Source organism: Antedon mediterranea, chromosome 4, assembly GCF_964355755.1.
Source record: "Antedon mediterranea chromosome 4, ecAntMedi1.1, whole genome shotgun sequence".
NCBI lineage: Eukaryota > Metazoa > Echinodermata > Crinoidea > Comatulida > Antedonidae > Antedon > Antedon mediterranea.
In genome coordinates, this window is record NC_092673.1 from 9764747 (window position 1) to 9779604 (window position 14858).

A 14858-nucleotide genomic window follows, 5' to 3' on the forward strand; every position below is an offset into this window, starting at 1 on the left:
TTCCATCCCTCGAGGCTGCGCCGAAGCGTTTCTGTCAAGGCGAAAAATTTATACCGTCCCGATTATTTACACAACACAGAAGTCGGTGTCCGGCCCCGCTCAGCTATAAATATGCACGTGTGTGTTTATAGCTAAATCCCTGTTAGACTCTTCCATTTCCCGCATGTTGTTTTGTTTACTCTAAATCTCGATAAGATTAAGACGTCATTCATCGAAGATACTATAATGTTTCTTTTTAATCGGAAGAGTACACCCTATCGAAAAATAGACAATCCCGGTAATTAGCCAACCGTCGGCTATCGTCGTAGTCATTTGGGAGGGCACAACACGTGATAGTTTTGGTAGACTTCATCATCCATGTGTCGTGTAACGTCTGTCTCCTGTGCAGTCTACCTCTGCTATCTCGATCATATTTAAATAACAAAGAGACGCCTGGTACAACGAAACAAGTTGACGAAAAATGGAGCTTGAAGTAAACAACGTGATAATGAACAAAATAAATGCTTGGAGATCGACAAATGGACCTTTTAGTTGGACTATATGCTTTCGCCAAAATGATTATTTGATTATCTATTTTATCATATGTCAATATGTCATCGCCAAAATGGCTCAAGTAGTCGTTTTATTTTTCGCCAATCTGGAAACGTTTTCGCCCATGGTAGTATAGCATTAGTATTGTTGGTTAAAAAATGGGATAGTTTATTTAAACAACCCAGTAATATTTCGAAGAAGAAGTAGAAGTATTTCGAAAGACTATTTCATAAAAAACACTTTTGATTAATCTATTCAATTTATATAGACACAGTGACAAATTAGTATACAAATAATTAATGCTTATGATATACTAGCAATTATACCCGCTCCAGGGTGGATTTCAGAATAAGTTTATAGCCCTCTCAGTACATAACACTTGACGCTAGTATCTCACTATTCACCAACCTCACACCACCCCACGCTCCTTTTTAAAAACAAATTCTTCCCAGGACAAATTTTAGCTTCCAAATGAGAGGAGTATACATAGCTATGATAGGCTTATCATTTAGGTATGTTGTAAAATGTGTACATGAATTTGTGTCATATTCGGATAATTAAGATATCTAATTTTGATACTTTAGCCCCCAGCCTTTTTCTTCCCAGTACAATTCCAATTATGTCATTACGCCAGTATTTCCGCTCCCTTCTCATACCCCCTCCCAACAACACATCCCAGATACTGGGTGATGTGTTTAACGCCCGTATTCTTAAACCGGACTTTAGTCGTAGTTCGAGCTAAAACTAAAAAAATGACGTCATTTTAATTCATAAACCGAACTTCAACTAAATCACCGACTAAATCAGGCCAACCTCGACTAAATCGAGACGGATTTTGATCGATTTTTTTTAGTCCTGGAGGGGGCAGACTAAATGGTCGACTAAATGGTTTTAAACGATGTTTATAAAAAACGTAACAGTCATTGAGTTGTTATATTGGCCAGATATTGAAGAATGAAATATCTATATTTATATTAGCTTAATTAAATATACATTGGTATAAATTATAATAATGAAAATCATCTTTATTTACAACTGTATACAAATTACATTATTTTCTTCGCGCAAGTCCGACTTGAGCTACGTCACGCCATAGCGACAATGGGAGATGCGGCAATTCACCACGCGATGGAATATTTAGGGGGCCTAGCGCTTTCTTGTCACGCTATGAAGTGCGTGGTTCGTGGCGATCATACTTTGTTGGGGGCCTAGAAAATATAAAAGTTACCGTACCGCCATGGTTCCTAAATATATTTTTAAGATTTTATTTGTTGTTAATCAAATATACTTCACTGTTAAATTAATACTGATATTGTTCTAATAATTAACGATTAAAATTATTTTTCATGTATATAGTCCTGATGCGTAAAAAGTGTTGTAAGAAATGGAAAGTGATATCAATGCACAAAATTTCGTCTGCTCCTCAAATACTCTCTTGTCATTGGCCAATGTATAGCCTTTGTTACTCAGACGTGTGCAACTCGACTAAAAGCTCGACTTCATTAAGTCGAACTGCAAACTTCGACTACTTCGTTTTTTAATCGAATTTGAAGTAATAGCTCGAACTACGACTTTTCCAAGTCGAACTTCGAACTACGACTAAAGTCCGGTTTAAGAATACGGGCGTTAGACGTTTCCAGTAACAATTATGTTTGTCATCACCCCCAACCCATAACCCGACCGTCGTGGCAGTTTTCAAATGTAGTTTAAAACATTCCCAGTACAGTTTCGGTCATGATGATAGGCCTACAACCCCACCCCAAGCTCCCAGCCCCTTCCCAGGGATAATAATTGACAATTCTGGTCAATTTGATAGACTTTTACCCCATTTTGATAGGGCAAAATAATTAACACTATGTGATGCGTAATTAACCAATGGAATTGCAATAATGATACGGTGTGTTATAATACAGTATTGTTATGTATGTGCACTTTTTATATAGGATATGTATCTTGGGTATGGGCTGATGTTCTTTTCAATCAAAAAGTAAGCAATGTACTTAAGAGGAGGATTATAAATGCTGTATGATTATAAAATATTTTGACATGCAGCAGAAATAAGCCTCATGAAGCATATTCTAACCATGGAACTTAGTGTGATACAATGTTACAGCTAAGTTATCCTTTTAAAAAAATAATATTTGCAGATCTAAATCCGTGTGAACATGGAGGAACATGCGAGAATACATTTGGCTCTTTCCACTGTTCATGTGTTGAAGGCTATGAAGGTTTATTCTGTGAGGAAGATACCAATGAGTGTGCATCAAATCCATGTGTGAATCATGGAACATGCTTAAACCGTATTGGAAACTTCTTTTGTGTCTGTTTAAGAGGTAAGTCAAAGCTCAAAGTGCCTTTGCCTCTTAGTTTATACTTAAATATAATTTATATAGTTTTCAAAATCACAAGGGAAAAAAAGTAATGAAATACTTTCCAGAAAACATTCATAGAACATTCACTTTATTTTTGATTTTGATATTTTTACTATTTAAATGTTCTCACAATATCAAATTGTTAACTAGATTTAATTCGTCACTATGGCGATTTATAGGTTATATGCATTGATTTATATAAAGATAATTAATTTTTCAAAGATATATTGATTTATTAATTTTCTCAGAATCTTTAATTATTTATAATATATGATAGCCCGTATCACAATCCGACCAAAGATCCCTCTGCGTACAATGTCATAAACCACATTGTTACATAGTAATAAAGACATTACTTACTTTTTATCTAGATTTCATTATAAATTATGTGTATAATCTATACACTTAAAAATAAATTGAATAAACAATGCTGATAATAACAAAAAAATCTTATTTCGTTTCCCAAGGTGAGACTCAATCTCGGTACCTTGAATGCCATAGACACGAGCACAGACCACTGAGCCATACACAACTGAATAAAATTTGTAGAAAAATTCCTCCGTGTATTTACTATGCAGTCACCACTTTGGTGCAGATATTACATACCGCAATGAATTATAATTTTTTACTATGATGACATATTTAAAAATTTAAAAAAATGATGCACTGACAAACTATATATATACTTTTAACTTTAATAATATGAACTTTTGAAGGAAGAAAGTTAATGTTAAGTTTGTTATTTTGGCCTAAGAAAATGTCATAATTTGTTTGATTGTCAAAATTAATTTTTTTAAATTTAATATGCAATTAATGATGACTTAATCAACTTTAGTTCTCTTAATTTAATAATAAATCATACATATGATACATACACTTCAAGAAAATGAAATAAAAAATAGGTGTTCCCGAGCATTCTGACGATCTTTATTAATTTTAAAATTTAGCATATTTTCACCATTTTTTTAACTTACATGTGCGTAGCCTGTCACTTTTGACGTGCTCGTATAACGTAATTTTGCGTTGAAAAGTGAATAAAATATGACGATATTATTAAAGATTAACAGAAATCGAACAACATGAGGAAACTTTCCCTCTTACCAAATTTCCAACTTTTGAACCAGGTTTTGTCTGTCCTTGATCGTGACAGCCTTAATGACTTTACTCAGCATGTGACCCCATTAAATGCTAAATGGATTAAAGCATGTAAGCTATCTAGGTATTTCCTGTGAATTTTTTTACTGAACATTAAAAAAAAGGCAGCAACCAAAACACTCAACAAAATAGAACTGAAACGAATATAAAGTAACAAAATCCAAATATTTATTCATTTATATAACAACATATTTATAATAGGACGAAACGACTTCTCACGATCGGTATAGGCTTGGCCGGCCTTATTGCTAGGCTAAGGTCGATTGTAATTAAGTACTATTTCAATCCATCATATCGTAGCCTACGAAAATCTAACGAAGATACATGGCAGTCCATACGTGGAACTCCTAGGCTAAATATCGGATTAACTGTAACAAAATGTGTTAAATAAGGTTTTATTTACATACTCGAGCGAGTGACTTCCATGACATAATACCACTACTAGGCCTGGCCTAAAATATTCATTTTTTTTATATGAATTCTTCGCCTCATCTTGGCTTTCTTCGGCATTATTTTCAAAACACTGTACACATGATGGAAAGCCCACATCACACGTGTTTTGTCGCGACCCCTCGCCTTGTTGTTTATGATGACGAAATTGTTTTTGTTTTTGTACGAACATAATACCTACGCTACAATAAAGTAGTAATGTATATACTGTAAACAAAATTAATAGTTTGATTTTATATTTTAATACATCTTAAATAAAGGCAAAGGTATTAAAAACTACATACAGTATTGTTTTTAAAGACATTTTATTATTAATATTAATACATGATAATTCAAAAACAAATCACTGTACCACGCTTGTAAAATATTCATATGCCAAGACCTCGTGTGTCGTCTCTCTGGCCGGCTCGATTTTCTCCACAGCCTGGAAATCGTGATTTTTCAACGAATTCTAACTTCGCGTAGAATTAATCAATTTTTACGATTTGAAATTGCTGATATATCACTTTTTCTTTTTATTCTTATTCATGGTTAAACAAATGGTATTACTATTATTTTATAGAAAAACACATTTTCAAACATTCAGTCACTTCATTTGACCATGAGAGTAATTTGATCGGACACATTTTCCCAGTGATTTATTGACACTTCGTAAGGTCGCGCGGCCTAGGCTTTTGATGTGTAATGCGATTAGATCGATTAGACTCAGGCAAAACCTGGTTACAGTACCCGTCTAAAGCATCATTTGATGGGTAGAGTGGTAAGAGGGAAAGTTTCGGCATGAAAAGAGTGCGCATCAACGTTTAACGCGCAGTGCGTGTGCAAAAATTTGCGCACTCATGGCAATTTTTTTAACGCTTGAAATTGCCTGAAACATACTCTAATTTCAATTAAAACAATTTTAAGCGCGTGTACGCATGCGTTATATGCGCTACGCACGTAATTATATTGCCATATGATGAAATATGTCCTGAAATTCATGATAATGCATATAACCTAAATAATTGCAACAAATTTGAAAGAGTATGTGACAAAGTTTATTTTAAGGGAAACTAAATTAGAAAGAACATAGCTTGTGTTCCTAGTAACCTTTGTAAATGTATTAAAATAATTAGAAAAGTTAGTCAGAAGCTGAATGTTAGTGCACAATTTTAGTTATTGTATTGAAGTATAGGGAAATACATTTAGTATTAACCTTTAGTATTGAACCAAAAAAATTTTGTTTGAATTGTAGCTAAAGTTCATTTCGCATTTAATTCATTTACTGATATTCATTTTTAACATCAAAACAGTTATAAAATTATGTTTAACGCACACAATATGGTTTTGCTCTTGCCCAAGTAAACACATTTCTGTTTTAGGAAAAATGTATTGTTTGTTTGATGTAAAGTTTTAGAACTATTACTATAAAGCTGCATCAATGATTCGATGACTGTTAACCAAGAAATAATTGTGTTAAAAGTTGTCAAATTTGTAGTTCTAGCACTAAATAATGATTTATGATTTTTGCATAAGTAAAGATTATTTTTTTGTTTTCAAGAAATCAAGAAAATAATATATGTATTTTTGTAATATTTTGGGTGGGCTTCTTTTCATGATGGGCTTCTTTTCGAGATTAATGCTGTACATTTTGCTACTAAAAGAATAGAATTTTTGAGACATTACCTTTCTATTTTACATATTTGTGATCAAAACACGGTTTTAAACTGAAAAATGAATGTACGATATAAACTCGATCATACATTTAATATTTAAGAAAATAAATTTAAAACAGATGGTATTGAAATTGTGTTATCTGTAAATGTGAGGATTTTCTCATACTTACCATTTAAGCATTATATAGATATATAAAAAAAGAATTTAGTTGTTTGACTAACAGTTAATAATACATATGACTATATTCTTAGGATATGCTGGTGAATTCTGTGAATCTGAAATAGATGAGTGTGACAGCCGGCCCTGCCAGAATGGAGGCCAATGTATAGATTCCCTTGCTAGTTATTCATGCCAATGTGCATCAGGGTTCATAGGAGTCAACTGTGAAAATGATGTTAATGAATGTTTATCGGAGCCATGTCTTAATGGAGGGACGTGTGAAGATTCCACCAACTCATTCATTTGTTATTGCAAAAATGGTAAGGAAGATAATAATCTCTTGGAATTTAATGTTAATTAACATTATTCCTTTCCCAAGTTGTACAAGTATGTTAATTATTTCCAAGGATAATAACTTAACGCCGTTCCACCGAATAGTCTTATGGCTTTTTCGCCTCGGCTGCTCGGTGAAGTTTCTCCAAAGTATTCCGTGACATGCTACCTACCTTGTCATCTGCCATTTCCTTTTATACCATTCCTATCCTTATTATCTTGTTTCTACTTGTTCTATCAACTCTTCATCAATATATTTAACTCTGGTAACAAACATGAATTTAGTTTTCCTATTATTGATCTTCATTCCATAATTTTTCCCTGCTTAATTTATTCTATCCATTAATATCTGAAGAGCATCATTAGTATTTGCCTTGTCGTCAGTAATTCTTTTGTATTCCTCCGACTTTCACTCCTTCAGTACAGTTTGCCAGTGCTTTTGCGAGTAGAAACTCCTCTTATATTATATAAATTAGTCGATACACTTCATCCTTGCATGACTCCTCTACCAATCTTTGCTAGTTCTGATAACTCTCCATCTATCATAATTACTGCAGCTTGGTTCATATATAACTCCCATATTGAATACCTGTTTCTGTAATCACCAATGTGTTCCAAAATATGCATCATTTTTAACCAATTAATCCTACCAAAAAGCTGTTTTCATAATCCACAGATATATAGTTCATTGCCATGTTTTAGTGACTTTTCATTACATACAAAATGCCTATAGCATCTCTTGTACTTTGCCTTTAACAAACCCAAATTTGTCTCCAATATAACCTGAGAATATTGATGTAAGTCTACCTGTGAAATGGTACTTTAGTCCTGTGTTCCTAACAACTTTGTGTGTTTAATTTCTTCTAGTGGTATAATGATTTATTTTGTAACATTTTCTTGCCAAATTCCGTTGTTTGTAAGTGTGATTATATAGTTTAGTGATGTAATGTGTCCATCTTCCAGGATAATATAATAATACACGCTTGATATAACTAACTTAAATATTTGATAATAACAAAAATGTGTATGCTGCCACCTACGTCTAGAATAAATAAACCCTCTGATAAAATGGTGATAATGAGTCAGTGTCATGTGTATAAAACAACACAGATAAACTCTATATCCTACAAAATTGGCGACGAGGATTAAATAAGGAACAATAACAAACTTCTGTGAGTATTTGTAGACAGCTAATGAGATCAAATATGCCGTCAACAGGCCGATTAAACACGTTTGATAATGACACAGAAGAATGGCCAGAGCCACTAGAGGCTTACATGGAAGCAAACTAGGTGCATGACAACCGAAAAGTAGCGACACTGCTAACAGCGGTAGGTCCGAAAGCTTACGCACTATTAAAGGATCTATGGTCACCGGCATTGCCAAAAACGAAACAATATAATGAATTAACACAACTACTAACTAGAAGAGCATTTCAACCCGAAGCCACTGCTAATAGCAGAAAGGTAGATTTCACAAAAGTGATTAGAAGCCTGGTGAAAACATACAGGGATACCTGGTGGAGTTGAAGAAACTAGCAAATACTGCAAATTTGCCAATAATCTAGAAGACAGTCTGCGAGACAGACTAGTATGTGGAATAAACAACAGCGATACAGATGAAGTTGCTAGCGGAAGCCGACCTATCTCTACAAAAAGCAGTGAAAATCGCTGTTGCTATGGAGACAATGAACAAGGACGCAGAGGAGTTAAAACATACACAAACCAGCACACACTATGTCGCAGTCAGAGGCTAGGTACACAGGTAATGCTAGCCAGGTGCAATGCTATAGATTCAATGGAACTGGACATTGGCCCAGAAAGTGCTAATTTTTAAAGGGAGACTGCAGATTCGGTGGAAAACGAGGGCATATACGGGTTGCATGCAAAAACAAAAGGATGTTCAAAAATTAAAATCAAAAAAGGTCCCTACAGTCGATAACGACAGTGATGAAGAGATTGAATGAAATAAACAAAGTTTCTTCTCATCATAATATATGAATCAATATGGATAAGGACAATAATTAACGTCGAAGTGGAAATGGAAATAGACACCGAATCTGGACTGTCGATTATGTCAACAAAACACTGCAAGCGGTATTTTGCGAACACACGATTGGAAACATGCACTCAAATGTATTTTGGTGAACGCACAAAAGCGAGAGGCCAGCTCAGTGTGAATATAATGTACAATGAACAGAAACACAAAGCCAACTTATACATTGTCAACGAGGGTGGTCCTCAACTATTTAGTAGAGAATGGTTGCAAGTGATTAAGTTACCATGGACAGGTACCTGCTACCCAAGATCGAAGACATTTTTTAAACTAATTAATGCAGAGACATTTAGTAAACTCTACCTCAAAAACGCTTACCAACATTTGGAAATGGAAGAGGAAGCAAAAGAGCTACTAACCATCAACACACATAAAGGACTATACAAAGTCAACAGAATGCCATACGGTATAACACTAGCATCAGGCATATGGTAATGAACGATGGAACAGATCCTACAGGGCATCGATGGAGTTAAGGTAATCTTGGATGATATGATCATCACAGGAAGGACAGATGAGGAACATCTAAAAAATATAGAGCGAGTACTAACGCAACTAAGCAATCATGGCCTCAGCCTTAACAAAAGCAAATGCAAGTTCATAAAATCTAAGGTGTCATTCTACGGACAATGAACATTGTGTAACTTTAAATGAGAGCGAACATAGACGCTGAAAAAGGGTAATTAGGAAACCCAAAAGATTGAAAACAGAAATTTAAAGAAAGACTCGCAAAGAAATTTGTTGATTTGATTTTGAACTTTATTCGAAGCTTAACAGAATCACAATATGAACTCGTATCACACTTCAGCCTATTCACGCAGTACACTGTTAAAAATTGTTTTGAAGTTATAAAAAAAAAACATATTCATCTGATAATTCTGAACAGCATAAGAGCACAACTAAATGTTTAAACCACTTTTGAATTTAACAGGGGAGAGTTAATTGTAATGTATCCATCTCCCAGAATAATATAATAATACACGCTTGATATAACTAACTTAGATATTTGATAGTAACAAAATCGTGTATGCTGCCACCTACGTCTAGAATCAATAAACACTGATAAAATGGCAATAATTCGTATTGGGAACTTTCGTTGTCAACGTAAAGATTCGTTGAGTACTTTTTGTATTCGAATTGTAAATTTGTGCTTAACAGAAAGTCATTCGAATAGAAAACGTTGACAATGAAAGCTTTTTCTTTAATGACAATCTCAACGCTCAAAATACTCCGTTAAAGAATACTCAACGGAAAAACTACTCAACGGTACACTCGAATATGACAAATGAGTCGGTTTGTAGAACATTGATGTTCTCAAAGTTGTTTATTATACGGGTCACGATATGCTGTCATACAATCCCCAGACATACGCACATGATCGTAAGAGTTAAATAATAAACTGATTAGTATTAAATGTCATTATGGTCTACTCGTCTTATTTCTACAATAGTTTACATGGTGTCAATATGGGCGAGACCTTTAGGAGACATAACCAACTAAGTTTTGAAGGAAAAGTTGTGCCCAAAAAAAGTAAAAACTGAGCTTTAGAGAAAGACAGGTGTGTTATAACGCCAGTAGAAGAAGCCACCGATTGGGTGTCTTCAATGTGTGCAACCAAAAAGAAAAACACTGATGACATAAGATTATGTATCTGTGATCTACACAAAGCCTTAAAAAGGCCACACCACCTCATGCGTACAATAGAACAAGCCACAACGAATCTTACAAACTGTAAGGTTTTTACTGTGCTCGATGCTAAAAACTCCTTTTGGCAGATTCCACTCGATGATGAATCAACAAACCTGACCTGTTTTAACACTCCACTAGGAAGATTCAAGTGAACTATACCAAAGGGCAATGGAGACACTCTTCGAAGGATACCCAGGCGAAATAATAGTGGATGACCTTCTAATAGGAGGAATTGACATGGCTGATCGCAATGAGAAGTTAGACAAAGTTTTTACTAGAATCAAAGAAGTAAACCTAAAACTGAACAAGGCCAAATGCAGATTCAGAACAAGCCAAGTGTCTTACGTTGGACACTTAATAACTAAAGATGGAATCAAACGAGACCCGACAAAAGTCCAAGCAATTGTTAAAATACCACCACCTGAAAACCAAACCGAGCTGAACAGGTTTTTGGGAATGCTAAACTATCTGTCCAAGTTTGTAGACACCAACTACAGTGAAATGAAAGCCCCACTATGAGAGCTGCTTCGTCAGGACTTTATATGGAAATGGGAACCACATTATCAAAGCTCATTTGAAAGAGTAAAGCAAAAGTTAATCTCCCCACCAGTCCTTGCATTTTACGATGTGAATAAAGAAATCACACTAACTTGTGACGCTTCAAAGTATGGACTGGGTTGTGGTTGCTTACAAGAACGAAAACCAATCGCCTTTGCCTCAAGAACAATGACAAGCACAGAACAAAACTATGCACAAATCGAAAAAGAGCTATTAAGTATTGTGTATTGTTTGATACGACAAAATTTACATCTATTGAAAGCATGTTACCATCGAAACAGACCATCAGCCACTTGTGTAACCATAATGAAAAAACCTTTACACAAGGCCCCGGCAAGACTTCAAAAGATGATGATGCAACTTCTTCGCTACGATTTTACACTTGTTTACAAAAGAGGTTCCGAATTACACCTGGCAGACACTCTGTCAAGGGCACCCTGCAAGTCAACAGAACACATTAATCTTGAATATGAGGTAATGACACTATCACAAATATCAGAGCGACGAAAAGACGAATTAAAAGCAGCTACAATCAAAAACGAAGAAATGCAGCTTCAAAACGATCAAAATTTGGAAATTCTTTCCATACAGAGACGAACTAACAGTTCAAGATAATATTATAATGATGTCTCACAAAGCCATGATTCCCAAATCACTGCAACAGGAATATGTTAAAGTCCTTCATGGTGGACATATTGGGGTAGAAGCGACGAGGCGTGGAAGGGCCATCGTTTACTGGCCCACAATGCATAGTGACATACACAAATTTGTAGAGAACTGTAAAATATGCAATGCACTAAAACCACTGAAATTGCACCCTATTCCTGATCTTCCTTGGCAGATCGTAGCATCGGTCCTTGAGTGGAACAACAAACACTATGTTGTCATTGTCGACTCATATTCTGGATGGTTTGATTTCAACTCACTGCATGATATGAGACGTGAAAGTGTGATTGTAAAACTAAAGCGAAGCTTTAGCACCCATGGAATACCAAGTTTGTTAATAACCGACAATGGCGGACAGTATGCATCTCACCAGTTTGCAAAGTTTGTTGAAGATTGGGGTATTAGACATATAACTTCAAGCCCGGAGTATCCAAAATCCAATGGCCTTGCAGAAAATTCTGTCAAGCAAGCAAAAGCTCTTCTAGAAAAAACAAGTGGCAGACTTGTAAAAATGCCAGCATACCTTAAAGACTATGAATGGTAACGCCATAAGGGTAGAATAATCCCTTGTTACCAGGATCGACCTTAGGATAGTCCACCCAAAGGTCAAAGTTCTGTTATTGCCTTCAAGAATGATTTTTGAAATTTGTTTTGTTGTTATCGTTGGCGGACAGTATTTTTCTGTAATTGTTTTTTAAAATATTATAATGACAATATCATATTAACAAATGTTATAGGCCTTAAACCAATACACTATTGAAACTGTTAGCATATTGAACCAGTGTGATCTGCTATCAGTCACGCCCAAGTTAAATGCTATTGTTGATATAATAATAAGGGCCTGTTTCTGCTGCAACTGCTCAAAATACGGTATAAAAATACGGTATTTTTTATACCGTATTTTTTAGTACCCCGTTTCTGCTAACAATACTTCTTGGGTGGACGTGTTAAATTTCATCCTTTTTACCAAAATTGCCATTCATTTATTTGGTCGATAATTAAAAGTCGCAATAAAGGAAGTTTTACGTCTCACTTTCAACAGCCTAGCCTTAGTGATATAGAGATGTTGTGAGAGCACAAAAAACATCGTAATGGGGACAAGTAATTCGTTCCCTCCCTGAATTTTTGTCTTTTTCAATGTTGTACTCAAGATAGATTGTGAAAAGAGTTCTCAAACTGTCACCCATGGTTTTTTTACTTTAACAAATAAATTTCACTGTCAAGATTGAACGTATAACCTGTAAATTATATTTAGTGCATTCATGGATACACTATGCAACCATGTTGTGTTGTTTTAATGTTATTAAAATTAAAATAATACCTAAATGTAGAATGGGTTGTTATCATAGTAATACTATATTATGACAATATGATATTTTTAGGTTATACTGGTGATAGCTGTCAAACTGATATAAATGAATGCGACACCCATCCTTGTCACTATGGCGAATGCATTGATGGTGTTTACTCATACACATGTAACTGTGAGGACGGGTATGAAGGACCTGAATGTGACATCGAGGTGGATGAATGTGACAGTAATCCTTGTATTAATGGTGGTCAATGTATAAATTTACTTAAGGAGTACAGATGTTCATGTTTAGATGGAACCACTGGTAAGCTAGTATTTCTTGCATGCTTAAAAATTATTAAATTATTTTGTTAGGATGTTGTAATAAAATAAACATTGAGACAATGCCTAGATGACAAATAATGCTAGATGTTTTGTAATCCATCTTTATATTTTATATTAACACACCTTATATTACCATTTGATTTCGTATTGCATGCGTTATTTTCTCCTATTTTAACGATTGGAGGTACTATTGCACGCTTTTTGTAAAAACAAAACATTGTGCAAATATATCCAGTTGGCGATGAATATTATGCAATTGGAATCCCACCTTTATAGTGTACCATTTATAACTGTTCTACTCCTTGGACCAAATTCCTAGCATTTATTATTATTATTATTATTACTTTGTTTACCCAGGGTAAGCCCAAACAGTTAAAAACTGATTTCCAATGGGGCCTTTCATTGAGTTAAAAACCATTTACATAATAGCGTTTTGCTGAATATACTTCCTATGAAGTTCTGATTTAAATAACCCTAAGGATGTATGGTTCTTAATTCCTTTAATGTTTACATGTTTTACTTTTGATATACTTACAGGTGTAAATTGTGAAATTAACTTGGTTGAATGTGCTAGCAATCCCTGCTTGAATGGTGCTACATGCATAGACAATATCAATGGCTACATGTGTACATGCATTGCAGGATACTCAGGAATTCGTTGTGAAATGAACAATGATGAATGCTTCTCAAGTCCATGTGTCAATGATGGTACATGCATTGACCAAATAAATGGCTACAAGTGTATTTGTGCTCGTGGGTTTACAGATCCAAGATGTAGCACTGAGGGCGATGAATGTGAAAGTAATCCGTGCCGTAATGGTGGTACTTGTGTTGATAGCCTTGGACAATACTCATGCTTATGCGTCAGCGGATATGGCGGAACACAATGCGAGGTAGACATTGAGGAATGCTCTTCAAACCCATGCCAACATGGTGGAACTTGTACTAGTGATATTGCACTTGATCATTACTATTGTCGCTGCCCTGCTGGTTATTCGGGGGTTAACTGTGAGATCAATGATGATGATTGCACACCGAATCCCTGTAATAATGGAGGAAATTGTATTGATAAAGTTGATGGTTTTGAGTGTGCTTGTATAGGACCATACTCTGGAGTGACATGCAGTATCGTGACTGATCCATGTACTGATAATAATTGTCGTAATGGAGCCATTTGTAATCCATATGAATCGCAACACGGTTACATCTGTTCTTGTAGGCCTGGGTTTACAGGTAAAGTAGACGATTAGAATTTTTATGATTAGATTAATTTTTTTTTGGAATAAGAAAAGTAAAAGGCTATTTGATAAACATTCACTCATTTTATTTCATGATACATAATTGTCAGTAAACAAATAATTTCTACTAGATGTAGAATGTAGGAAGCAAATAAACTCGAGAGCTTTAAGCCTAGTTTCACCAGTTAAAATTACTAATAAAAGTCTCTAGGTAAATAATAATACTCTCAGGAGAACTTTATACTCTCAGGGGAATTCTTTTTGAATATTTAAAGCATATGGGAAAGGGAAGTTTTTTAAAAACATTTTAAATTTCATGCAATTCAATTTGTTTGATACTGTATGTAAGTAAGTAAAGTA

The 14858-nt window shown here is 34.7% G+C and overlaps 1 protein-coding gene across 1 annotated transcript in view; it reads left to right on the forward strand.

Moving 5' to 3' along the window:
- Positions 1-14858, forward strand: part of LOC140046566 (uncharacterized) — a 74447-nt gene that overhangs the window by 18258 nt on the left and 41331 nt on the right. Inside the window, exons 8-11 of the mRNA XM_072091259.1 lie at positions 2679-2864; positions 6416-6643; positions 13007-13240; positions 13798-14493. Coding sequence (XP_071947360.1) covers positions 2679-2864; positions 6416-6643; positions 13007-13240; positions 13798-14493 — 1344 coding nt within the window. The remainder of the gene's footprint in view (positions 1-2678; positions 2865-6415; positions 6644-13006; positions 13241-13797; positions 14494-14858) is intronic.